The 26,414-nt window shown below is 35.8% G+C and overlaps 1 protein-coding gene across 1 annotated transcript in view; it reads right to left on the reverse strand.

The window, feature by feature from the left end:
- LRP1B (LDL receptor related protein 1B) overlaps nucleotides 1-26,414 on the reverse strand; it is a 608,586-nt gene that overhangs the window by 31,489 nt on the left and 550,683 nt on the right. The window contains exons 72-83 of the mRNA XM_079310839.1: nucleotides 24,102-24,224; nucleotides 23,536-23,658; nucleotides 23,143-23,280; nucleotides 22,506-22,640; nucleotides 21,718-21,837; nucleotides 20,337-20,578; nucleotides 14,984-15,207; nucleotides 14,648-14,754; nucleotides 12,854-12,970; nucleotides 10,845-11,018; nucleotides 10,222-10,347; nucleotides 3,060-3,224 (exon numbers count right to left, since the gene is read on the reverse strand). Coding sequence (XP_079166965.1) covers nucleotides 3,060-3,224; nucleotides 10,222-10,347; nucleotides 10,845-11,018; nucleotides 12,854-12,970; nucleotides 14,648-14,754; nucleotides 14,984-15,207; nucleotides 20,337-20,578; nucleotides 21,718-21,837; nucleotides 22,506-22,640; nucleotides 23,143-23,280; nucleotides 23,536-23,658; nucleotides 24,102-24,224 — 1,794 coding nt within the window. The remainder of the gene's footprint in view (nucleotides 1-3,059; nucleotides 3,225-10,221; nucleotides 10,348-10,844; nucleotides 11,019-12,853; nucleotides 12,971-14,647; nucleotides 14,755-14,983; nucleotides 15,208-20,336; nucleotides 20,579-21,717; nucleotides 21,838-22,505; nucleotides 22,641-23,142; nucleotides 23,281-23,535; nucleotides 23,659-24,101; nucleotides 24,225-26,414) is intronic.

Raw genomic sequence — 26,414 nt, forward strand, 5'->3', positions numbered from 1 at the left:
CTTAACACATCCAGCAAAGATTTAGCACAATCATGTTTTAAAAAATTAGTAATACTCTGCAATTTTCTTAATTAGTTATCACATTACTATTCTATATTAGGTAGGGAAAGAGAAGAGGATTTACACATTCACTAGAACACACACATTCACCAGAAGAGTATTTTGTATGCTGCATCATTTTATTTGGATCAGAATATGAGGAAAAGTTCATTCCCAGGAAATCTCATTTTTTTTTGAGCCAGTAAGGAAACTCCCTGACAGATCAACCTGGTGGGACTAACTAAAAATATAGACCAAATATAATGCTGAAGTTCTAAAACCATTAACGAAAAACTGAGCAATTCCTGCTAATAAAGAACATTTTCATCCCTGCAAGTAGAAATGAGCAAGAATAAAGTAACAACAGACTAACAAGTCTCACTTGAGCCTGGCAAGCACCTCAGCTCTGCCTGCAAGGCTGAGACAAGGAGTCTGGTCTGGGTTTCACACCCTCAGTCCAGCTGCAAAGGGCTTTGCATCCCCTGCAGCTACAAGTGCCCTGCCCAATTCAAGGAATGTGTGTTCCACTGGAAAGATGAAATGGTTGCTGCAAAAACACTTGAGGAATTAAGATTTCTTGGTTTAATTACATTTTTTAATGCTTTTGGGGAGTCCAGTGTAACTTCTCTCCATAAAACACATAGCACCCTTGGTACATCATGGGTTAGATTAAACTGTGATAAGGGGCATCTCACTGGCATGCTAGTTTATTTCAGTAACACACAATTCATGGGCTGATAGAGATAAGACATACAGCCTGATAAGAAATAGAGATTTCCTCTTAATAGAATATTTACGGGGTCCAGGGGCTAGGCATGCAAGGAAGATGAGATGCACATCAGCTTGAAGATTTTATCTGGAATATTGGATGGAGCCACTGTGATTTAGAAAGATACAAGGTCTTTTTTCCACATTTCCAGCACATGAAAAGTTATGGTGTGGGCTTCAAGGCATGGCTACCCTCATGAATTGGAAATGGCAGATAGGACATCTGGTTAACTTGAAATATGACTCTTAAAAATTTGATGAAACTAAAGGGACCCAGCACAGCACAATAATACTCCTGTCAGTGGGTATGCACAGGTACAGCCATCAGAACCTGCTCTGTGCTGCTCTCAGCTCTTAAAGGCACACTTTGGTCGTGTCTGCTACAATAAACTTTAGCTGCTATTACAGGTTCAGATTCCCCCACATCAGGCAGGTGAACAATGAAATGTGGTGACACCCATGCTGGCTTTCCTGATGCACTTTAGTGCAGACACACAATTCCATTTGAGACTGAGCCTCAGGCTGATTCCTGCATCCCCAGGCTGATTCTTGCCTTCTTCAGGCTCATTCTTACCTCCCCAAGCCCATATTAAGAATTTAACAAAAGGTATTCTAGACCCTGCTCATATCTTGCCTGTATCCACTGGTGGCAAAACCGACTGCACTAATTCTTTTAGAAAGGCTGAGAGATTTCAGAGGCTGGATTCAGCAGGAAAATGAAAATTAAAAATATCCATGTGATAGGATAGCTGTGTGAGCACAGCAAGTGTGAGCTGCCTGGGAGAGGGAGAACAAACTGCTGGAGGTGAGCGAGCCCTGTGGCTACTGCCAAAAGAAAAGGATTAAATAAAACCCTGGGGTCTCTGCAGGACTCACTCAGAGCTGAGTTCCAGGAGCCAAGTTATTAATTTTATTAAGCCTTTTAACCCCACAAAAGAATCAATTAGATGCCAGACATGTAAAAATGTGGGAATAAACATCCTCTCTTCAGATGATGAGGAAGTTCTGCACACCAGTTAAACCATCACTTCCACTCACTTGCACATCCTCACTTAGCATTTATTGATCTCAGCACATTGATAAAAATTGCTTATCACTTGTGTCAGTAGTTCCATCAGCTGTTAGGAGCAGTTTAAAGTCTAATTCATCAACTTCCAGTACAGGTAATTCTCATTTTCTGATATTTAGTCATTATTATGAACAACATTATTAACCCTCAACTACTCAGTACTGAAAGAATAAATTACTAGGCTTGCATTCACTTGGAATTTTGCCACCATGCCTCAGTCAATGGGAGGAGGCTCCAGAGAAGCCAGCAAGTGGGGCTAAATTACCAAACTACACAGGCTAAGGTTAATTAGCAAGGAGTGCTGAGGAAATCTTTACCATCTAAGCCCACTCAAATACACAATTCTGCATTACAGGGAGGAATCTCTGTGCTGAGCAGCCACAAACATCTCAAGGTCAGGTGCCTGGACACTTTAAGAGGGTGGTGGCAACTTCATCACACAGGAGAAAATGATTCACAGCATCCTAAGCAGATGAAATATTCTGAAGAGGCAGCAAACTCTTCTCCAGATCTTGTGTTTTGAATCAAGTATTTAAATATTCCTTGAAGCAGAAAATAGAATTCTACTTCTTTCTCACAGAATTGCTGCATTTTAGAGTACTTTTCACACTTTTCCTCTCTAGCCCAAACATTATACAAGATACAAAAGATTATGTGTTAGGGACAAAGAGCAATTGTCAAGCGCCTGCTTTTTAACAGGATAAACCTCCTGAACCCAGGAGATGTAATTTTAAATTCTTTCAGGAAAATGAAGGATCTGAGTTCTCATCAACAAAATCTTTCTGAGAATTAGTTGAGTAAAATTCCTATTTGAACTTTCAGCAAATATCTCTGTGCATGCACATATAAATTTAGGGGTGAATTAATTTAAATTTAGAGAGAAGATGTAGAAGACTTGCTGTAGATATAGTTTGACTGGATATTTTGCTTTACAATTCCTCAACAAGTCTTTACACTGAATATTTCCTTATATTCTCTCTTTTCTGGTACACAGATTAATTGTGCTGGAACACCCTGATAAGTGAATGAAAAACCCTATTGGTTACAAAGAATATATATGGAATATGCTGCTATTTTTGCATATTGCTTAAGTACAGGCAAAGCAAATAAGGCAAAAAAATACCAGAAAAAGGAGCAAATTCCAACACTTGATGCAGGTATTGAGCTGTTCAGAAATACTTACCAAGGAGAGAGGCCCCACAGGTTCCCCCATTCTGGCAGTAGTTGTGGCAGTGATTGGTTTCACACCTCTCACCAGAGTAGCTTGGCCAGCAGTGGCACCGGGGATCCCCCTTCTCATTTATGATGCACTTCCCTCCATTCTCACAGGTTAATTTACAGCTGTCATCTGCAGCAAGAGCACACACACACACAGAGCTTCAGCACCCCAGCTTCATGGAAGGGCAAACAGGACCTGGCCTCACACACAGCCAGGGATCTCTATCAATGAAGGGCAAAATAACACTTTTCAGAATGGAGAGAGTAAATTATTCCTTCTGTTTTCACAGAGACAGAAAAAACCCACACACTTCAGAGACCATAAAGCCTGGACAGGCTGCCAGGAGCTGCAGAGCTGGTGGCAGCCCTTGCAGGGCACAGGGAAGTTGGACTCCCTGAGATCTGAGTTAGCAATGATAATTTTTGTTTGAAATTGTAATTCCTAGTTTGAGAATTGGAATATTGAATGCTGGTTTCATCTAGGAGACCTCAGAAAACTCCCCAGTCAGTTTCTGTTGACCTCAGCCCTTTTTATTAGCCTTTTTTGGATCTCTCTTCCACACTTTCTGTTAACTAACAGCCTTCTAAATTCAGCCCTGTTCAAAACATTTAAAGGGAAATTATTTAGCCTTTAAATCCTCTTCAAAAACTGGTATTTGCATACAAACTTGTTTCTCCTAAGTCATATTTTCTGACAATTTCTGTTTTTCTGCTCAGACTGTAAAATCCCTGAGAAGGGATGCTGCCTGCTCCTGTGCAATCACAATTCTGGCAGCAGTGCCACCCTCTCAGTGATGAGGTGTAAGGGGACACAAACTCTGGTCAGGCCAGATTCAGTCTTTGTGTGAATCTCTTTCAAACTTAGAGTTGTGCCTCTCTTAAAAACACTTGGAACAGTACACCTCTATTAATTTTAATGAACAAGGTATAAAATCACTCAATTATAACAACAAAAAATAAGTTATAGATGAGCACACGTACAATGCTCAAACATGCAAACAGCTGTAATCCTGAAGAAGCAGAAAAGCACCTACCCAGCCCAAATCATGCTTTCAGAAATGAGGTTTCATTTGTCAAATAGCAAAGCAATCCTGTGAAGCCAGACTGCTTCCTAACTAATCCAGGAATTGAGCCAACATGGCTTTAAACGAGAGGGATGCCACAAGTACCAAGGACTTTTCAATAATACATCCACCAGCTTCAGGAGTGTTGCTGAATTCATCCACTTCAGCCCAACATTTCATGAAAAAGAGTCAAAGTTCCTATTTGTCCCTTACTGGTTGAGGTCTATCATTGACTGGCACAGCAACTCCTTTGAGGTTTAAAGAAACACATTGTGCTGCAAGTGCAGAGTTTAGGAGTTGGATATTCTCTACCTAAGAAGTTCTCTGCAAAAAGAACTCTGTAAAACCCAGGAGTACAGCTGTGCTTGTGCAGAGCTCTTTCTTTGGGTGCACCCAGGTCTCTCTTTCCTGCTGCCTCCTTTCACAGCCACTGCTGGGATGGTGCAGACACAAACACTGGGACCCAACCTATTTAAACAAAACTTCTGGAAACTGTCATCTTTCAGATAATTGCATCTTTCTAAAATTAAGCTGTAACTAGGCAGCAAATCTTAAAAGTTTCTGTGATGGACTGACTGGCACCTCATTATTTCATGTGTTTTACAATAAAAATATGAAATCCTGTTTGGACTTGATTTTTTAATTTTTTTTTGTATCCACTCTGGATATATACAATTGCTGTAAGAAAGCTACTCTGTATTTGGGAGTTTAAGGATGCTTCAGTGTTTTATTAATTTGGGTGGTTCATTAAATCCTTTGATGTTCCATGAACCGTTCCTGGGTTACTCATTACAGAAGTTGTTTGAATGGATAATGTAGCATATCTTATTGGAGAGAAGGTCTATTTTTGTTTTGCTTATCTTATCTGTTTTACTTATCATTAGTCATGAGTTTATGGAGCAGAACTTGGCAAAAACAGAATAAATAACAGTGAAGTACAGACAACTGCTCATTTTTATGAACCTTTGTGATAGTGAATTAAAAACGTTCTGTTTCTCTTTTAGAGCAATTCCACAGAATTAAGATATAAAAAGAGGGAAAAATATGGAAATTACTACAGATTTCATTGTCTATGAGACATTTTAAATTCAAGAGTTTCAGTACAACTCTAATATGGAACAGAGAAATGGTAATACAGCAATTTTGGACTTTCAATAAGCTAAGAAAGAGGATTGAAAGATGCAATGGAAAAGGCACTTTTTAAATAGTATAGTAGTCTTGAACAATACATGGGGTTTAATGCTGCTGCTTTGTTGTCTGGAGGTAAATGCAAGAAACAAATTACACTGATTCACATCAACTGAGTACAAAAGGGGATGACATGCCTGCCTTTGTGTGGGAGACATGAGCAGAAAAGTTCTAGGAGAAGACAGGAAGAAAAGGAATACAAGAGAAAAATACAGAAGAATTAGTGTAAAAAGCTGAATACAGTTAATTAGAATTACTGAAAAATAACTTGGAAAGAAGTGAGAACAGGTCTAGCAAGTACCCACCCTTGGAACAAACTTGTTAAAAAGACAAAAATCACAAAAGTTTCTAACTCCAGTTTTCAATGCTGCTATGAGCTTGCTAAACTCAGACTTAAAAACCTCTCAGCTGCTCTTTTCACTTCTGAAATGACAGCAATATATCATTTCACTTGTTATTCTACCCCTAGTTTAGCTACTGAATCTCTCTAACATGAAAGAAAGAAAGAAAGGATTATGGATCATGTAATTTTATATATTCTCTCCTAATCTGGATATTTAGCCTTCTGCTGCCTTGTTTTGCTTATTTCAATCTTAACATCTAATACATAATCAAATAATTTTGATTTGCCATTTCTCTTACGCTTTTCTTCCCAGGAAAACTGTTTGACACAACATTAATAGACTTTGGCTTATCAGCTTCATCTTTGACTCTTCCCTTTTACTGGAAGCAAAAGGAAAATCTTACAAAGAAGAAACACTGATAAAACAGCAAATCAAAGCTTTGTGAACTCTGCTGGTATTTTTTTCTTTCACTTGTTCAATTTTTTGACATTCCACTCCTCTCCCCCACTTACACAATACACACTTTTATTGGCGTTTCTACAACAACCCTGTTCTTTCCTGAGAAAAAAAAAAAATGCATCTTTTTGCTATTTTCTCCCTTTTGAAATATCCCCCTATTTCTAGCCAAGTTAAATAGGGAGATGATGTTATGGAGCACAAGGTTCAGGACCTACATTCTTTGGGATAAGAAGAATTTCCCTCCCCACAGTGGGAAATACTCATCCCATGGGGCAGGAAGTTATTTGCTCTTGGCTCCCTTGGACAGAGGTGCAGCCCATCCTTTACTGAGCTGAATGCACCTAATAAAGACAGAGAGCAGAGTTCTAATGTTGAGGTAAGGTTCTATAAATCTTCCTTCAGATGAGAGTTGCACTACACCTGCCAATTTGCCATATGCTGAAAAGTGTCAGAACAAGTTGTTCTCCCCAATTTGTGTCTGAAGGCTGTAAGACAGATGTTCCTCTTTGTTTTCCCTTCACATTATTTTTTTCCTCTTAAAAAAAAAATCTGTTTTCTTTACAATTTTAAAAGGAAGAGAATGGTTAAGAAAAAGATGTACAGTGAGAAAAGCTAACTGGGACCCATTTTTTCTGTACTGGGAAACACCCCTCCCAACAATAATCCCAGAAGAAATGCCATGAATAGAAGATTTTTTTTTTTTTTTTTTTTTCAAACTACAAGCAGATTCTTTGATGACCTTTATTTTTTTGATATCTAAGAAGTCTGAAAAAGATATAATGGACCAAACTGCAGTAGCTCCTCCTCCCTGAGGCAGACTTTGGGATTTAAAAGAAGGTACAAAGGGATGAACCTCTCCAACCACAGCCAAAGCACTTTCTCTGTAGGCAAGTGGGCAAATCCCCACAGAAACTGTGGGAAGCAACATGATAAATTAAATGTTCCATCTCTGTTCAGAAGCAACACCAGTTCTGAGTCTTTGGAATTTTTTCCTCAGGCTTTCCACTCAACCAAAAGAGCAGAAATGTTCCCTCTTAAAGGAAAGTGATAAACGTGAGGAACTCCTGGAAAGGTTCTTTTCATCCTCTGGGTACATTTTTAGCCTCATTGTGCTACACAGACAATTAGACACAAGAAAACTAATGGATGCAAATCCAGGGGTCTCTTCTAGGAAAATGAGGTGGCACTCTGCTCTTTCCTTTAGGAAAACCAAAAAGTAGCTTCTAAACTGAAAAAAAATCCAGCCTGTTTTAGTCAATAAATAAACCCCAGAAGAACTCTGGTCTGTCAATCACAATCATCCAGGGAGAAATGGGATGGAAGCTTATCTCAGAAAACACTGGAACTTGTTATAAAAAACATTCTCAATGATGTAATACATCCATATATTGTAATGACTCCAACTTGAGAACTCCAAATAAAACCCAGAAGCTTTTTCCCATCAGCTGTTTGAGGTGCTGGGGAAACATCTGAGGCAATCTGGATTCAGCCCTACAGAAAGCCACTGAGGAGTCAATATTTAAAATTCCTCACGCAGAACTCATGAAGAAAAATAACACAATGGACCAAGCCAGGAGTAACAGGATGCAGCATTTTAGGACTTAGCTAATTTTCTTCTGATTAAAAAAAAAAAAAAAAAAAAAAGAATCTGAACAATCCAGAATTTGACTCAGTTTTTGGGATATAGCACAAGAAACAGAGCATTTGGGGATGGTTGTCCCATTTTGACCCTGCCAAGTCACAAAAATCTATCACTGGTTTCCTTACTGCATTTAAAAATACCCAAAAAACACTCAAAGGCATTAAAAAAATAAGAATATTGAAGAGTCTATTTTCTATTGTAACTTGAATTCAAAAAAGTATAGTTCAACACTACATGTTCTTGATATCCACATTTGTTACTAATTTCTAAAAGTTACAGATTTCTTATACAACCTAAAATAGATGTGTGCAAGTACAATAAAATCAGAATACATCAAAAATCAGAAAAGCACCAAAATCAACAAGAATATTTGACTGACTTTGAATCAGGATTTTTTTGGAGACCAACAGAAAAACATATGTCTGCATAACTTTCCTTTGGATTGTCAGGTCACCCTTCAACAGCGAAGCAAGGCAGGATTTTCTGGTTTGGGTTACTGACATCCTGAATTGTTCTGGATAGTTTTAAATAAGGTGAAAGTGTGGGCTCTGGAATATTTCATATACATTTTCTAGATCTCCATCAGAAAAGGAAAACTGCAGCTCCTAGTTTTTATTCCATACTGTAGGACCTTCTGAAGGAAAATAACCTGATTTATAAATGGATTTTTCTTCTGTTTATGGGCTATTAGTGAGCTATTAATGGCAAGTGACTGTCAGTCAGCTTTTAAATGTAAATCTGTATCAGTTCAAGATGCTGATCTTGGGGTCAACTCTGATCCTTCCAGAAATCTCTCTTGGTCTTTGGAAGCTGATGTGGAGTCTCAGAAAGAGATATTTAACATTCACTTACACTTGAAAAAAAAAATCAAAATACTGCAAAACATTATTAGAGAGTACTATGATACAGAAATTTCTATTCATAATTTGTTATCTGTTATACTACCAAATTTGCAGTCTACTATTACAAAAATAACATAGATTAAAAAAAAAGTAAGAAAAAGCCTACATTACACATTACTTGAAATGTAAACAAAAAACTAAGGAAACACTTATTCAGCAGCCCTTTAAAGTGTCATAACAGATATTGCAGCATGAGAAGGTGCTCAAAATTATCAATATATTAAAAATGCTTCTCTAGGCATTTTTCTGTCTATCCATAAAAATTTATAACAAGTAATTTAAAAACCTCTTCAGATCTTTCTTTAATAAAAACACACATTTCTGAAAACATTACCACAGCACAATCCTTTGTCCAAAAGTAAAAAATGAAGCCTTACTGAAATTATGAGTTCAAACTGGTACAAATCAGCAGTAAAAAACAAATTTCTTTTATTTGTCCATTCTTCAACACCTAAGTAGTAACTATTGGTAATTTGAAATAATTTTTAGGTGGTGCTGTAACAGCAGAAATTCTTGACAAGTGTCCACCTGAGGTGGACTTGGTGGGGCAGGGAAGGTGTTCAGACTGATTTATGTACAGAGTTGAACAGTTTTATTAATACCACTTCATGAACCACTAAAACACAGTCCTGTTAATTCAATATTTAAAGCCTAGGCAATATAGATCAGTGAGATTTTCTCCAGAGAATTATGACATTTCAGATAAATTAATTTAATTGCTAAATTGAGCACTTTAAGCACAGAGGATCTCACCAAAATATCCATCACTTGCACCTTTGAGCCTGGAATTAAACATCAGGAAAACATTCTAATACACATAATAAATGCTATTCTGTGATTTCTAGAACATTTTAAAATTCAAGCTGGCTGAGAAATCATTGCAGCAGTGTGACCAAGCTAGGTTTGGCCTAAATTACAGTGAAGACAGTTTTAAAGGACTCAATAATGTGTAGAAAAGATTCTCTTCACATCCCTAAAAAAAACAGTGAGGATTTAGAGGTTCTTTTCTCATGAAATCTGATTTCCTGTGTATTAGTCATTATAGAGGCTCCCAGAAGACATAATTTTAGATAAAAATGCTGCAGGTTTTGTTCCTTTGGCTGTTACTTCAAAGTCATTATTATTTGCTACATTGCTCTCACTGCTTTTTCACCATTGCTGCAGTGGTTTTTTTTCTCCTAAATGCCTCACTTTTAATTTGGGATCCAAAACACCTCAGTGCATTTCAAACTTCTTTTGGTCAGTATTTATACCCATTTACTTTTAAGAATCACCTTGAATCAGTTAAACTGAAAGATCATTTTTCATTTTAATGGATATTAGCAGGGGAGGTCTATTTTTGGTTTTTTATTTTTTTTTTTTTTAATCAGGGATTTTGTTTTTACACCTGTCCTTTCAGTTTCAGCTAAGTAATGTGTGTTTTGAACAACATCACAAAACTCTGCACTCAGCCAGCCTGGTCTTTTGCAATGGCCAAAACTGAGCAGCTGGTTTTTTTTTTGGTTTTCCTGCAGTTCTCAGTACCTACCTAGGAGGCTCTGATCAATGCATGTTCCATTCATCAGTGACTTTCCTTCTGGACAAGCACATGTTGCACCAGAAGGGTTGAGTAAACAAATGAATTCACACGTCAGCTCCAAGCAGGGATTGGGCACTGTTGAAAAAGATAAAATATTAGAAATGTTGATTTTTTTTCTTTTTATCTGAAAAATTTAGAACTGTGATCTGAAGCTAAAAAAAGAGAAATAATCAGATAAAAAAATTCTGATACACTTCCACTTCCCAGCCTCAAGTCCATGAGAACATTCCCTCAAGCAGCAGTGCAAGACCCACAGAAGGACAGAATTTATTCCACTACCAAAAAATGAATTGGTAACATGGAATAAAAAATTTCATCTGCTGCTGGCTAGAGGGATTGTTATTCATCTCTCTTCTATTTATTTTATATCTCAGTTACAGTAGAGGCATTTGTGTACAAATCTGCCCAGCATCCTTCTAAATGACTGAAAAACACAACAAAATTATGTAAAGAAATATGACTAAATCTATTTTCGGTTTGTACAATCAGGCTCTGGTTGATATTTATACAACTTGGTTACTTTTTTCCCCCCCTGAGGTGATATTGAATTTAAAGTAATTATGCTTACTCACAGTCCATTTGTTTGTAGCGGTGAAAAACCAAGGCACTTTTTGCTTTCTCAACATCCACACTTAGATATTCTACAAGGCTCTTGCCAAATTTGTGCACTCTAAATGCACCATTCTTAGGCCCTGCTCCATATATGTAATCCTCAAAAATGTCAATTCTATGTGGATGCAGTAAACCTTGAATAAAAATGGATAATAAATACAAACACAAATTCATATTCAAATAATAAACAATATTTTTAAATAAAAACTTCAATTCATCACTCTGATTAACACCTAAGCACATTATTTTTCAGACAGCTTGTTTGGTCCCCACAAAAACTACTTTTTTATAAAGGCAATCTTCCTCAAAGGAACTCTTCCCATTTTGCAGGCAACTTAAATGTCAAGCTTTTTATCAGTTTCCCACAAAACTGAGCCTCAGAAACTGGCTGATCATTGGAAAAAAAGGAAACTGTAGTAACAACTCACTAATTAGAACAGACTTGTTCTACCTGTTGTACTTTAGGTACAACACTTTAACTAGATGGATGTGACCAGGAAGAGAGAGGTCATTCTGCTTCACATGAAAGAAATTATTCTGACAAAACATTTCTTCAGCTCCTTCCTAACATATTTGAAATGCTAGTTTTTGTACTACACTTGTTTTATTTCATAATTATAGTAAATTAATGCAAAAGAAATTATAGTAAATTAATGCAAAAGAAATCAGGCCACCAGTTGGATTTCTTGTGTAGAAGTGGCAGTAAAATTTCACATTTACCCTCAATAAGGCAACTAAAGCTTCCAAGTAAAACTTTTTTGACTGAGGTGCATCTCTTCCTCAAGACATAAAAAAGAAGAATCTATCATCCCTTGTGATACCTTGTGCCTGCTATTTTCTCCATTTACTCTGAAAATGGTTTTATATTTCCCTTGTATTTACTTAATTTCGTTAATCAGCCTTTATTTTCCTATTGTTCCTTGGTAGTCAGTATTTAATTCTCATAAAAATATGCATGTATTCTAATTAATTATTTTAGACTTGTTTAATTCAATGCTTTGAAGGTTTTTTTCCCATTGTAAAGCAATTTTTAAATTCCCCCAATTTTCATTTGGTCCAGTGCTAGAGGAGGTTGTGGTCAGATCCCTACACTCAAAGTGATCTCCCTTCAGATGATTATCTTCATGTATATTGATACAAATTGTGGAATAAAATACTTTTAAACCAAAATGAGATGATTTCAATCTTGTCCTGCCCAATTAGGATTCTGGGAAATTCCTCCTGGTGTATTTCAGAATATCCAGGTGAATTCTGGATTCAAACACTCAATGGCACCAGGATAATAACACCCTGACAATTCTCCAGAACCAACTGTCCATTAAGAAATGCCCCCAAAAAGCTGTTTTCAAATATTTTTAATGTATTATTTTTATTTGCTACTCAGATTTCATAAATTTCTTACTTAACAAGCTGTTAAAAAGTCATCATGCAATTGAAAACTGTTTGCTTCACCAGAATCTCCTTTTTTTTTTTTATCAAAAGGATCTTTCTTCATTCACATTCTGTTAGCAGAATTCTGTGATTACTCACTGACCTGAAAGCCAAGCCTATTTTTGCTCCCAGAACTCAATCAGATAAACTGTTGTACAACCCCTAAAACTCAATTCAATGCAGGCAGCTCTAATAAGTCCAAGAGAGATCAAACCTAAATGTTACTCAATAACACCTAAACTTGAAGATCTGCACATATCATTGAATCTTTCTTCCTCTAAGGTAATTTTATTATATTATCTTAAAGCTAAAATTATCTTATCTGAAAGACCTGCTTAGGTAATGATTGAAGCATTGTCTAACAAAAGCACAGAATATTACTCAATAATCACTGATCTTTGCTGACATGGTACCTCTGAATAATGAAAAATAAAAATAAAATAAAATAAAATAAAATAAAATAAAATAAAATAAAATAAAATAAAATAAAATAAAATAAAATAAAATAGGAATCATGTTTGACCAAGGCTCTGCATACCTTGTTTGGTGCTCACAGACACAACTGAGTCAGACCCATCAAAAAGAACACTGCCAATAACAGATAACTCAAAATCAGCCCAGAACAAGCGCTGGCTGAACTGATCAACCACGAGACCTACAAAGGAGATAGAGTTCAAATAGGAACATAAAACCTGAAAAAAAATTAGTATTTTTATATAACTCTACATTTTTATGTCATTCATATCCTTATGTACACAAAATATTGCAGCAATGAAAAGACTTTACTGGAAACCAAAGAGAATAAAATACAACAGCTCCCATTTAAACCTTCCCCTTGGGGCAACCATGGGTTTTTTTAATTTTCTTTATCTACTCTGCCCAAAGTGAGCACCTTTTCTAACCCATTCTCCTCAGCAGGTAGAAGTATAAATACCAGGTGGGAATTAAATATAGAATCAAATCCTCTAAGCTGTTCTCCCAAACAAAATCTAATATGTGAATTGCACCAGTGTGGTGCTGTGTTAAAAACAAAGCTATCAGAATTCAAAGAATCTCTGCAGCCTGTTTCTACAAATATTTAACTGTGTTTGTGTTCTCATTTTTATACAGAATTAAAAATCAGACTATTTCAATTACATTAGTGCTGCAAGACTTAAACAGCAATATTGGCATAAATGTATACATATACATATATATACATCTGTATATGACAATAAAACAGAAGAGAATAAAAGATCAACGGCATTATGAATACCCAGCCTCTAGGTAATAATTAAATAGTTTAATCAAGCAGTCCATGCTTCACAGAAGAAGATTAAATGGTTAATATGCCATTTTAGGTCATGTCTAAAATTTCAGCCTGAAGAAAACATTGGAGCCATAAAATAATTTCATTCTGAGCTTTTGAAGTTGCAGTGCATCTTTAATAAGAATGGGAAAAGGTATTTTTCCTCCTATTTATGTAAGTAGGTAAGTCAGAAAAAATACATCAAAAGAAATTATACATAACAGTGAAAATACTCCTCTTAAGGTCATAAATTAATCAGCTACAGATAGATGAGAGGAAGTGGAGAAAATCTGACTCACAGAGTCATATCTCACAATGAGATATGTTTACATTTAAAACTCCATTTAAAACACCCTCTTTAAAAGAAACACTGGCATCCGGGGATATGGCTAAAGAGAATAATTTCTGGTAAAAGGCAATCACAATGTGTCAGTTCTGTGTGATATATGGGGTCTGTAAGGGGCATGTTTTAGAAGCAGTCCTCACTCTCCTGCTTTAAATTATTCTTTGCATTTTAATAAGAAGATTTAAATGCAAATTAACAAATAACTAAAATTCTCAATGTATCTTTCATGGCATCAGAGATAAAAGAAGTATCTCTATTTGTTTTATATATATAACACTCCTGTGATAGTCATTTTTGTGTAAATCCTGTGAAGTCAAACCCAAATGCTCAAACTCCCACTCCCTCTTATTTGAAATAGGAAAACCATATGTGGTAATAAATTTAAAAACAGTGTAAACAATATTAGTAAATCCTATTTGGGAGGAAATATTAAAGGTTTGAACTTTTTCTTTGCATTCCCTCTACATGGGCCTGTGTTAAATATCTGACAAAAAATTAATAAACTGCATGAGCATCTATTTTCTACCCTGAAGTAATGGAAGAAAACACAGAAGGATGTTACTGAAGTATCTTCATGCAGTAAATACAGGAAAATCCCCATTTCTTGGGTGTTTTGTTAGGTGTATTTTTTTTTTTTTTTAACTGAAACCATCTTCCTGAGTTAGTGAGTACTAGGTATTTGGGAAAAATATGTTTACCTGTAGGTCTTTGCAAGTTCTTTTGAACCAGTATCCTTCTCAGAGTGCCATCCATAGATGACTCCTCTATGTGAGACCGATCCCCAATAACTGTCCAGTACATCATCCTGGAAACATCAAACACAAAAATTAACCTCAAAACACTTCACTGATGCTAAATTGTGAGCCTTTTAACATTCCTGGCAGAGCAGAGGTCTTGCTGTACATTTAGGTGAGATGAGCAGGAAATTCAGTAAACAACTGGGAAATTAATTGCAGACATAATTTTCTTTCCCTTGCCCCATTTCACAATTTTATTTGAATTGCCAAATCAGAGGGATGTTGAAGGATACCTACCCCTTTTTAGGATTCACAGCAATTGCATATGGCTCTCCTGCAATGCTGGTGAGGAGCCTGGTGCAGTTGGGGCCCCTCAGCTGCCCCACATTGATGGAGTACCTCAGGCTGGTCCAGTGGGTGGTGTAGTAGCTGAACCAATGCATCCGGGAGTGATCAGTCCAGTAAACATTCCCAGCCACCCAGTCCACAGCAATGCCCCTGGGCCTTTTGAACTCTGGACACTGAAAGAACAGATGTTGCAGTTCAGATTTGGGGATATTCTCTTCGCAGCAGCTGCACAGTCACAGATTTGTGTCATTTTTTCAGAAATGCATTGGAAAGATGTTAAACTGCACCTGCAGGAGTTCAGCTCTAAGGGATCTGCTGGCTGTTCCATGCAGAACAAGCCCATGCTTCAAATCTGTTTTCTCAAGTTTAAGCCTACCCACATTAGGGAAAAGTCACTTTGGCATCAGCTACTTGAACTATTGATAATGAAGCCAACAAGTGTTATGTGTTTTAAACAGAAGGAAAAGGAAGTTTTAGGATTATGCAGCTATTTTATTCCATGCAGAACCATGGTGTGGTGTTCCAGCCCAAAGCTCTCAGTGAAAGCAGCGTGAGTCATCCTGAGGAGTGGCTGCCAAGGGTAGAGAAAAATCACTGCATAAAATCTCCTCTGTATTCATGAATATTCATCTTCACACCTAAAAGAGGCTTGACTGATTATAACATTAAATTTATCAACTGCAGGATCTTCATCGTGATTTTTTTTCATAATCATTAAGGCTTAGCTCTGAAAGATGGTCCTAAGGATAGGAGTTCATATTGCAAATAGGAGATCTACATGAACAAGTTTCTATAAAATTCAGTGGAATTCCAGCAAAAATTAGTATCACCTATATACCCAATTCTTTCTAACATGAATGCAGTGTATCATAAAAACCTCAAAATCAGCATCAGCTAAACATACATTCAATTATTTGCCTATTTACTTATAACAAAATCAAGTTAGATTATGAACAAAAAAACAGATATTCCTAAAAAAATGAAGCAATGAATTGCTATCTGGACACATAACTGAAAACCAGGAAAGAAAATACTGAAATAACTTGTTTGTCCTCAAGTGTCAGAGTTCCCTAATACCACAAGACATTTTAGACATAAAATAAAGGTCATTTCATTCTCTAGGTGAAATAATAGGACCACAAGGGTGAACTTAAAGCATTCACTGCTTATAAACTTTTAATTCTGCAAAAATGTTATAGAAGGTTTGTTTTATAGATACATAGAACCTTGGTTTTCTATTTGGAGGAGTAATAAAGCAGCAAAATCAATCCCCCCCAAAAAAAAGGTTGTTCTAGAAGCAGATGAGACATCCTAAAAGGGACATCCTACAGAAATTCTAGAACAAAGATAGGGATGTTGAGGAATACTGAGCCTTTCTCCTCAACCAGACAGGGAAAGTGAAATTCCAGTAATGCTGGGGGGAAATATTAAAGATCAAATGAAGAAGGAGATGAGTATAAGAAATGTCAAGGAGCCATCTGGTGTAAAATATCAAAAAAAAAAAAATAAAAGAGGAAAAAAGCCACTAACTGATGCTGTGGCTGTGTAATTTCCAGTTGTGCTCATTAAGTTTCAGCTACATCATATTTCTGAGGTCTTATGCATCTTCTCACAGTGTCTAGTAAAATTACTAACTGGAAATGAGCTCTTACCTAAAAGCTTATTTGGATTATGCTAATTTTGAAGAATAATTCTGCATACAAAATAAGGATGAAAATACAGGATGAAAATCACATTAATGTTTTCTACACTAATTTTAGCCCACTTTGATGCTAAATAAAATGTACTACAACTTATTAGAAAAACTGGGGCTTGAAACCTAATTGCCTTTCACAGTTTGGAAGTCTCTGCACAGCTACAGACCACATCAGCTCAATGACTTTTGATCAGAACTGCTGTCTTTTGTAAACTCTGCTTTCAAGGTAAAGAATTAACAACAACAACAAAAAAACCAAAACAAAAAAACAAAACCCAAAAAACCAAAAAACAGAGAAACAAAACAAACAGAACAAACAAGCCAACAAGCAAGCAAACATATAAAAGAAGTTGCAGTAACAACTTGGATCTGGAAACATTTTTCATATAATGGCAGATTACAGATTTTTATCCCCTAAAGCCAAGTTTGACTGAAGAAAATATGTTGCACATGCAATAAAGAACACATCCCTTTGCAATGCTTAACAGGAAGATTAAATGACAAATCTAATTGGTATCATAAGCACATGTGAAGCAGTATTTTATTTATTTTGCAGATCTTTTGGGTATGGAATTGCTGTAGAACAAAAAAAAAGGAATGTTTTATTTTGTCTAAAATATCTTCATTAAAAAATAATACATTATCTAATGTTATATTACTAGAACAGTAGAAAGAAATGAAAAACAACAAAATTTTTAGACTTTAGCCCACTGAACCAGAACATTTTTGTTGACAGGTGATCATCCCAGTGGGTGCAGTGATTCACCAAACCAACACTTGTATTACATAAAGTAGGATCATTTATAAATCCCAACCAGCTGATTCCAGAAAGAGTCTTCTAAGTACATAAACTTCATCCAGACAGAGCTGCAGCTCTAAGGTAAAGCCATAAACTCCTGCTATTTGCATTCACAGGGATGCTCTGGGCCCTTGGGCAATTGCTGGGAAACAGGAGTGGATGCACCAGAGGAGAGTTTTAAGGTCCTTATGAGGATCTCAGAACACTGGGGCTGAAGCAGCTGCCAAAAAACTGACTGGGTACACTGCACAAGCCATGCTTTTCTTCCTGTTTTATGGCAGCTTCATTTTCATGTTCACCTCTTTGTCCTCTTCCCTAAAATAAAGCACTGGAGTGTGGGGTCACACCATGCTGAGTTTTCACCTCAGGTAATTCTCCAGCTCTGTCCAAGCATTGGGCAGCAAACAGCTGCTCCAGTTGTCACCAATTCACTGGGACTGCCTGAACTCATGGGGATGAAATCCTCTTCTGCATCTGTCAATAAACTCTGAAGAGTTGATATTTACTGTTTCCTTTAATGCTTGAATTTGTACCAGTCTTAAACCCTTTTTCACAGAAAATTAGGAGAGCTACTTAAAGCTATTCTCTGAGGAAGGCTCTTGATATGCTAATTCCATGGAGTAATTTCGGTGGAGATGGATTTTTGCATTAATGTAATTACCTGAAAATGCAGGTGACTTTGTTCAAGTTTACTGTCCTGATTTACATATCAAAGTCTAGATATAAAAGTTATAATGTAACCTTTGAAAACTTACCCATTAAAGAAAACTCAGGTTAAAATTAAGGAATTCTCAAGCTTTTTAAAACCAAATTTCAGTGACAATATTAAAGCAACACAATAAAACCAATTAACCTATTGATCAGCTGCAAATAAGGCAACAATATTTGAATATTAATGACGTAATGCTGGGAAAATAATTGAATAGTTAAGCACAATGAGAAGCAAATGTTTCACAAATATAAATGAGACGTGTCCAATATATATTCAAATGCACTGTGTGCATTTTCCACATTCAGATTTGTAAAAAAGCTTTGTCTGGCTTGGATCAAGCTTTGTCACAAGGATCTATCAGCACTGAAGAGACAGGGGAACATGGGGTATAAAGAAAAACATAATTTTTTCAATATTTTGGATGAAAAAGGAAGAGACTAAAAGGTATTTTTGGATAACAGTGAAAAAGGATACAAAACCCAAAAAATATTTCAGTACGTTAGGAAAACAGTAATTCTAAGAATGTTTTATCTCTATTAGTTTAAACAGGAAGGCAATGATAAATCAGACGTGAAAATTTCAATTCCTGGACTATGAAGATGCCTGAAGGAAGCTTATTCTCAATTTTATGGACCTCTGAGAAAGTGTTAGATCCATTGAAGAGGCTGTGGGTCAGCAAACCTGCAGAATGCATTTGCAGATTACCCCCCAAAATAAAGACAATAAACAAACAACACTACAACCTTCTCAACACTAACTTCACAAGGCTCTACAAATTTATTATTTTCCAGTGAACAACTCAACACACAGACCTGTTTATCAGGATTTTTTAAAGCAGAAATATGCTCCACGTTTAAATGAGAAAAACACATCTTCAATACAGATATCCTTCTGCAAAACTCAGCAGGCAGAGCTGACCTGCTAGAGATCCTAGGTGTTATTTTGTGCTTCAGATCTACTTCCCATACAATTTCTCTGAACAAAATCCAGACACTTCTGCTGGGCAGGTGCAAGTGCTGGTTTTAAACCACTCTTACAAAGATGCCAAAACAGACTCAAGGCATCTTCAGGGTCCAACATCCTGAGGCTTTTTGCCCTGCTGGTGTCAAAGGTCAGGAGTGTCATGCATTTGGAGAGGAAATACCCTTGGATGGAATGCACTCAGGAGTGGTTTCAGATGTGTATGAATTATAGATGAAAGATTGGGCTACTCCTGTTTATTCTGCTGGGTGTGATGGGAGGTCATCACTGCTTCCTCTCCGAAGCTTAAGGAAACATGAAACAGCCAGACAGGTTTTTTTTCTAACTGGCCAAGAAAAAAACCTAAAAACACTACTCTGCTATCAAAATCAATAAAAACTAAAACCCCCAAAATCTAAATCTGCAGCACTATAGAAACACCAATGTAAAGACCACATTAGTGTTTTCAGTTCAACAACATCACTTCCTAGAGAATTTTGTAGAAATATTTTAGACAAAATGAGTAACAAATTTCATTTATTTTATTTTCAAGTAAAGATCACTTGAAATTACCCAAGCTTATGAAAATCCACATTTCTGTTGCAAAATGCAAACTTACATTTATGCCTGTTCAAAATAAAATAATATGCAGGTCAACAACAGTGGGAATAAATCCTAATTATTCTAATGTTTAAATATATGTAATAACTTTGCCAATATTATAGTATATATGATCACTGTACAAATTAAGCTTCTATTTAGCCTATCTCCATTTTCTTTTTTCCAAGGTTTTGAAATTCATGGCTTTCTTTTTATGTATATTATATTCTTCCCTTTTCTTTCTTGAAATAAAAAAAATCGTGATGATATGCAGATTTCCCAAGTTTCAACTATAGTGCTCATTTCTCTGTAGGAAAGTTTTTAAATGCTACAATTGTGTTCTCTTGGAGACTCTACCAAATCTGTCAGTCTTGAACAGAACGGCTTTAGTAACCACACATATCACTGAAATAAAATAATTCTCACACAGATATTTTAATTTACTAAATCAGCTCATGCTATAATAGAAAAGTCAGAATAGAAAGATAAATTGCATGAAATTTGTGAGATTTAATCTTTGATTTTGATCACTTACTATCAAGCCACTGTTACTCTGCCTTCTCTCTCTGTCGTGAAGTTTTCTGTAGAAAATCCCTCCTGGATTAAACTGAGTGCTCCAAACAATCATATCCCCTTGAAAATATGCATCCATTCCAGTTATCCTTGAATTGTGTTCAATATGTGATATTTGCTGATGAGCATCACTGTAGTTGAATGGATATGCAAAACCCAGGATGTCAGTGTCATTAGCAACATAGAGAACTTGATCTTCAGAGCCTAGGGATTATTATAATGAAACAAAAATAAGGTAAATGTCAACTAATGCAAAATCAGTGTGTTTGACTCAAGTAGCTTTTTGGGGTTCAGCTGATATAATTTCTGATGTTTAAATTATTTTCTGATTTTTGAAGACTGCAGAAACACCTACACTCTGGGCAATAAATGCAACTCCTGATATTATGTTATCAACAAATCAACTTCAGTGCTCTCTAAACACACATTGACACACCCAGAACTATATTTTAAGGAGTATGCCATGTGAGAATTTGAGTATTTTTAGGCAGCATACAAAAATACAGGATATAGTGCATTCAGCCCATATGAATCCATATTTTCATCTGCCTGCTGTCCTTAGAGGGTCCTAAAAGTATATATTAAAGGAACACAGAGCTGTCAATAAACATGTTTTTAAATTGCTGAACTGGAAATTAGAAGTGGAATGATTTTATCTTTAGTGAAGGCAGCCAAGTTTTGAATTTGACTGCAACAGAACCTGTGTCTTACATCTCATTTCAGATAGCCAGATACCATCTAGATCCAGATGTTGTAAAGTATATTTTTCATAAGAAAATGTTCTCTAATATCAATTCACTGAGTTTTGAGCTGCTTGATAATTTAGAATTTGGATTATTTTTATTTCCCCATTCATATCACATTTATCCAGAGAGAATCAATTTACAATGTCTGTCCAACACAATTCCTCTTTATGAGTATGAAATATCAAACATCATTTCTTCCTTTCCTCCTGATAAATGCAAGAACAAAGAGAAGCTTGGTTAAAGCAAATACCAGTGAGGGAAAGAAGGAAGCATGAACTGTATTACAATGGAAATGAAGCTTGTGGAAAATTCAGATTTAGGACAATTATTCCAGATTTTTAAATTATAAACTCTCAAAATTTTGTCTGTGTTCCTATAACAACAAACCATTGTCTTCAGTTAGTAACCCTGTTTGCTCCCATGTCATAATCTGATTTCTTTGGTAACAGGTAATGATGCCAAAACCCTGAGAGAGTTATGTGTGAAATACTAATAATGACTCATTAATGATCTTCCCATGGCAAATTTGCTTCAAATATTATGGAAAACCTATATAACTAATTACAGTACTATCTATTTTAGTTTTTACAGACTTACCTTTTGCTATGCAACTGTTATTCCTCTCTTTATAATTTTTCTCACATGCACATCTGTAAGAGCCCTTTAAATTATGGCAGTGTTGGGAGCAGGCACCAAATACCATACACTCATTGATATCTATAAAGAAAAAATTGTAATTTATATACCTGTAGATTATTTTTTTTATTTATTTTATTTAATATGTTCATACAACCATGCAGTAAAGCAGATGAACAAAGCAAACTCATTAACTTTTTCCTGCTAGCCAATATGGCATCATACATAATAAGACTACATTTTCTAAGGAATTTCACTTTCTATTTTTTTTTTTTACTTTATTTCAATTTTGTATTATGCATCTTCATTATTTTAAGCATCTCAAAATATTCTCATATGCCAACCTCAACACCAATGTTAAATAATCTACTAGACCTTAAGAAAACCCATTAACTCCTTAAATTATTTAATAGCCTCCCTCGAACCTTTTGACATTCACAACTAATGTTAAATCTTTGATAATCTCTCCAGGTAAAATGTAAATCCTTTCTGTGTTTTTTTTTTTTTTTCTCTTTTTTGTTTTTTTTTGGGGGGGGAGGTGGGTGTGGGGAAGGGGATTGTTATTTTGTTTGGGTTTGGGTTTGATTTTGTATTTTCTTTTAAATTTCTTATTCCCATAGCTATCAAACAACTTTTGCTCCCTGAAAAAAACCCAAACATGAGATGTATCTCCTTCTCCAGCACAGAAAATTGACTACAAAATTGACTTTTAATACTTTACAACAAGATAAGATGGGAAATATCTGTACCTTCACACTGTCTATTCCTCCTGTTTCTCTGAAATCCAGGTTTACACTGACACAAAAGGGACGATTTTGTTTGATTACAGAATGCATCATCTCCACAAGGATTCACATTATCTTCACATGTATATTCAGCAACACCTAAACATAAGCAAAATGTCTAAAACATCCCTGATTTGTTTAAAGTGTTAAAAGTGAGACCTAAAGTAACAACAACAAACAAATTCATCTTCCTGCTTAAAGAGCATCGGCTAAATTTTTAACAAATAAATGACATTACAGTGTTTATCTAAATCTGCATAATTTTGTTTTATGCAATGACAGTATTTAACTGAGAGACATTTCCTATCAAGAATTTAAAACTGAATTTTTTCTCGTTGCAAATATGAAACAAAATACAGTCAACTTGTACTTAAATTTTGTAAAGAACTCATAACTACACCAAAAAACCTCAATAACTTGAATTGCTATAAAATTTGCCTTGCTCTTGTGGTACAGAATTCCATCCATTTTTTTAACTAAAAGAAGGAACTCCATTAAGCAGAGTTCTGAACTGTTCAATAGGTCTTGCACAGATGAATGTCTCAGTTAATTGTTACTTTTCTGCTATAATCAAGAAAACAGATCTTGCAGCCCAACTCACTCATTTTGCAGTCCTGCTCATCTGAGCCATCTCCACAGTCATCAAACCAGTCACACTGCAGCTCCATGGGAATGCATTTCTTGTCATTGCAGGCAAACTCATCTTTTTTACATGGTCTGGCTTTATATGTAATTTTATCTACATAATTACAGATTAATAAGAGAAAAATAAATCAGTATTCAAATTCTCAGATCATTTTAGACACATACAAATGGGAATGACCACGAAGCGTTAAGCAACAGGAAATTATTTCAAGCTTAATTTCTTTCAGTTTCAAATTCCAGTGTGTTAACCTCCAGTGAATCTTTACTGAAGGACAAGCAGATCTGTGTAACAAACTTTGCCTTGAAGGTGTTTTCTGATCTGAAAGCCTTGGAAGGCAATTTCACCTACCACAGTGATCTTCATCCGAGTTGTCACCGCAGTCGTCGACCTGGTTGCAGATCTGTTCTGGCCGCAGACAAACCCTGTTGTTCCTGCACCTGAATGGCCTCGTTGGGGGACAGGGAAAGTTCACTGCACAGCAAAGAAAATAATCAGCTCTTACCCAGCTATTCATCCTTTTTTAATGACACATCAAAGACAGATATGTGTTGGCACTGGAAGTTCTCCGTTTAGAGATTTTGTGTGATAAGGGTTGTTTATACCTTTTTTTTAAAAAAAAATCAGTAAATATGGCAGCAGAAAAGCAAAAGTAGGAAGTGTAATGATGCTCAATATTACATCATACAAGTAACTTTCTCCTCCCTCTGTGGGTTTCCTACAGAAAAGTTTCATTTCTCAAAAATATCATAAATATCTGAAATTACATGAAAAGCAACAACAAAGAAAGCTATATCACATATTTCAAGCTTATCTTCTAAAAGCAAAACAAAATTTAGGTCACACATGCCTTTATGAATCTGTGCATCTTAAATGTCAAGTCTATACAAAAAAATCTGAAAAATATTATGCCATACCACACATTTCAGCAACTTCATCAGAGTTATCTCCACAGTCATCCTCACCATCACAAACCCAAAAATGTAGTTTGCAGAGGGAATTGTTGCACAAAAATTCATCAGCTCTACATATATTTCCCCCTGGGAAGATGAAAACATGACAGAAAAATGAACAGGCAGGAAAACAAAAAGAGAAAAGAATGTCAGCTTTTGATAAAACCACTACAACCACTTATACTATTTGCAGTGAGTAACACAGGCAGCATAAGTAAATTTACAGATCCCAAAGGAACAGGTTGGAGAGGAAGAGGAATGCTCATTAAAGAATCTCTTCCTTGACCAAACACTTGTTTTTTCTGGCTGCTAGCTGGGAATTAGCAATGCAGTGACCAGCTGGCCACATTCCATCTGCATTTAGCCAGGGGATGTTCAAACTCCCTGTCTGCAACTCTCTTTGGTGATGCAGCCTCTCAGCAAAGGCTGGTGCATCAGTGATTTGGGCCATCAGAGAAAGATAATAATAGAAATACGGCCAAACATGAAAAGCCACTGCAGTCCAGGTTTGTTTCACAGTAATGTCTGATCCTTCCACTCTGTGTCACATCAGAGACAAAGTGAGTGCAGCCCTTCAGCTATGAGGCAGCACCTTTTTCTTCTGCTGAGCAGCAACAGGTTTGGCAGGTTTATAAAATTCCCACCACCTCTAAATGCTGTATGTAGGAAAGGTCCAGCCATGTGGGCACAGAACAGATAAAATTAAGTGACCTCTGACAGGCTCTTCCCCTCTGTAACTTCTGAAATGCCTCATCAGGATATTTATTGAACACAGAAAGCAGCAAGAATAAAATCTTCCATCTGCTCTGAATCATCTAACAAAAAGGAATATTAAGTGAGGGAAAATGTTTTAGGGCAGAGTGCACTGAGGCTTTAAAAATTACTTCAAGGTGGATTCAGTTTTAATGTGTGTCGTGGTAAGAAAGAATTTGTTTCCCAATTATGACTAAATTTTATCACAACCAATCAACAAAGTTAGAGAAAGCTCTTATAAATAATTTCCTATAAAACACCTTTCATTTTATTTTATTTTTTGTTTTGTTTTTTTTTTTTTTTTTTTTTTTTAGTAACTGGATTTTCAGTTTCCTGAGAGCAGTGGAGTATAAAAGAAATAAAGCTGTGTACCTGCAGAGGAGGAAACAATGACATTTTCTATAATGCCAAAACTCTCACTGTGGCTTACCTCAATGCATTACACCCACTCTAAGAGCTAGATCAGGATTCAGTGGCTTTTTACTCGTTCATTCAGTGCCCTGTTCACACCTCATTAAAATCAACAGAAGGCTTTCTTTTGCTATAAAGGTTCAGAATGGCTAAACCTTTTTCCCCCAAAAAAGTAATTTCCATGAAATGCCCATTGCATAAAAGGATGTTTGAACTCTCACACTATGCTACCAGGTATAATTCACTCCCATGGCAAATATAACTTATGAACATTAACAGAAATATCCTGTATAATTATCCAAGGAAAATATATAAAATTCAAGTACTCTTCATGATGAAAGGCATGAATCCAAATAATAGTGTGTGCAATCACAATACAACCATCATTCTAGTTGTTTAATAAGATTGAAGAGAGTTATTTTTGTAAACATGCACAGTGGGCCACAGATAAATATTATGGATATTATTTTAGAATGCTGTAGAATAAAACTCCATTTGTGTTTGCTGTATTTCCAAAGATGAAAAAAATTAGTTATCAGTGAGATAAACTGGCATTTGTTTCATGTGATTGCTCTGCCTGTCATAATTCCTTTATAAAATAGATTTCTGCAACAGAATCATAATTGTGACATAAATACAAAGTATGAGAGCAATAACCTACTAGGAATAGGCTTCTTATTGTATTATAAGCAATTTTCAGTTCACAGAAGCTCCATTAAGCTACCCAAAGAATAATGTAGGCATCAGACAAAATAAGTGTGTTACTATTTACTTGCACTTCATTGGGTTTTAAAGAGATACAGCCCAGATATTTTAAAAGCAATTTTACAATGGACTAGATGGTTGTTATTTATTTATTTAGTTAGCTTTAACTTTGTTATCTGTCTTCTTGCACCTAAAAATCTCTGGAATATTCTTCACATTCTCTGAATTTTCTGGTCTCTGTGTCAAACTCAATCATCCCCACATGGTGTCTTTTTTTTTTTTTCTGCATTTAGTCTTATGCATAGTGTAATAGACTTAAAACATGGAAAGGATATTTTACTACATTTGCTTCACATCTGATTATTGTCACATATAACTGTACTTGGTTATGCTCTGAATTTATGCACA

Source organism: Erithacus rubecula, assembly GCF_903797595.1.
Source record: "Erithacus rubecula genome assembly, chromosome: 8".
Classification (NCBI taxonomy): Eukaryota; Metazoa; Chordata; class Aves; order Passeriformes; family Muscicapidae; genus Erithacus; species Erithacus rubecula.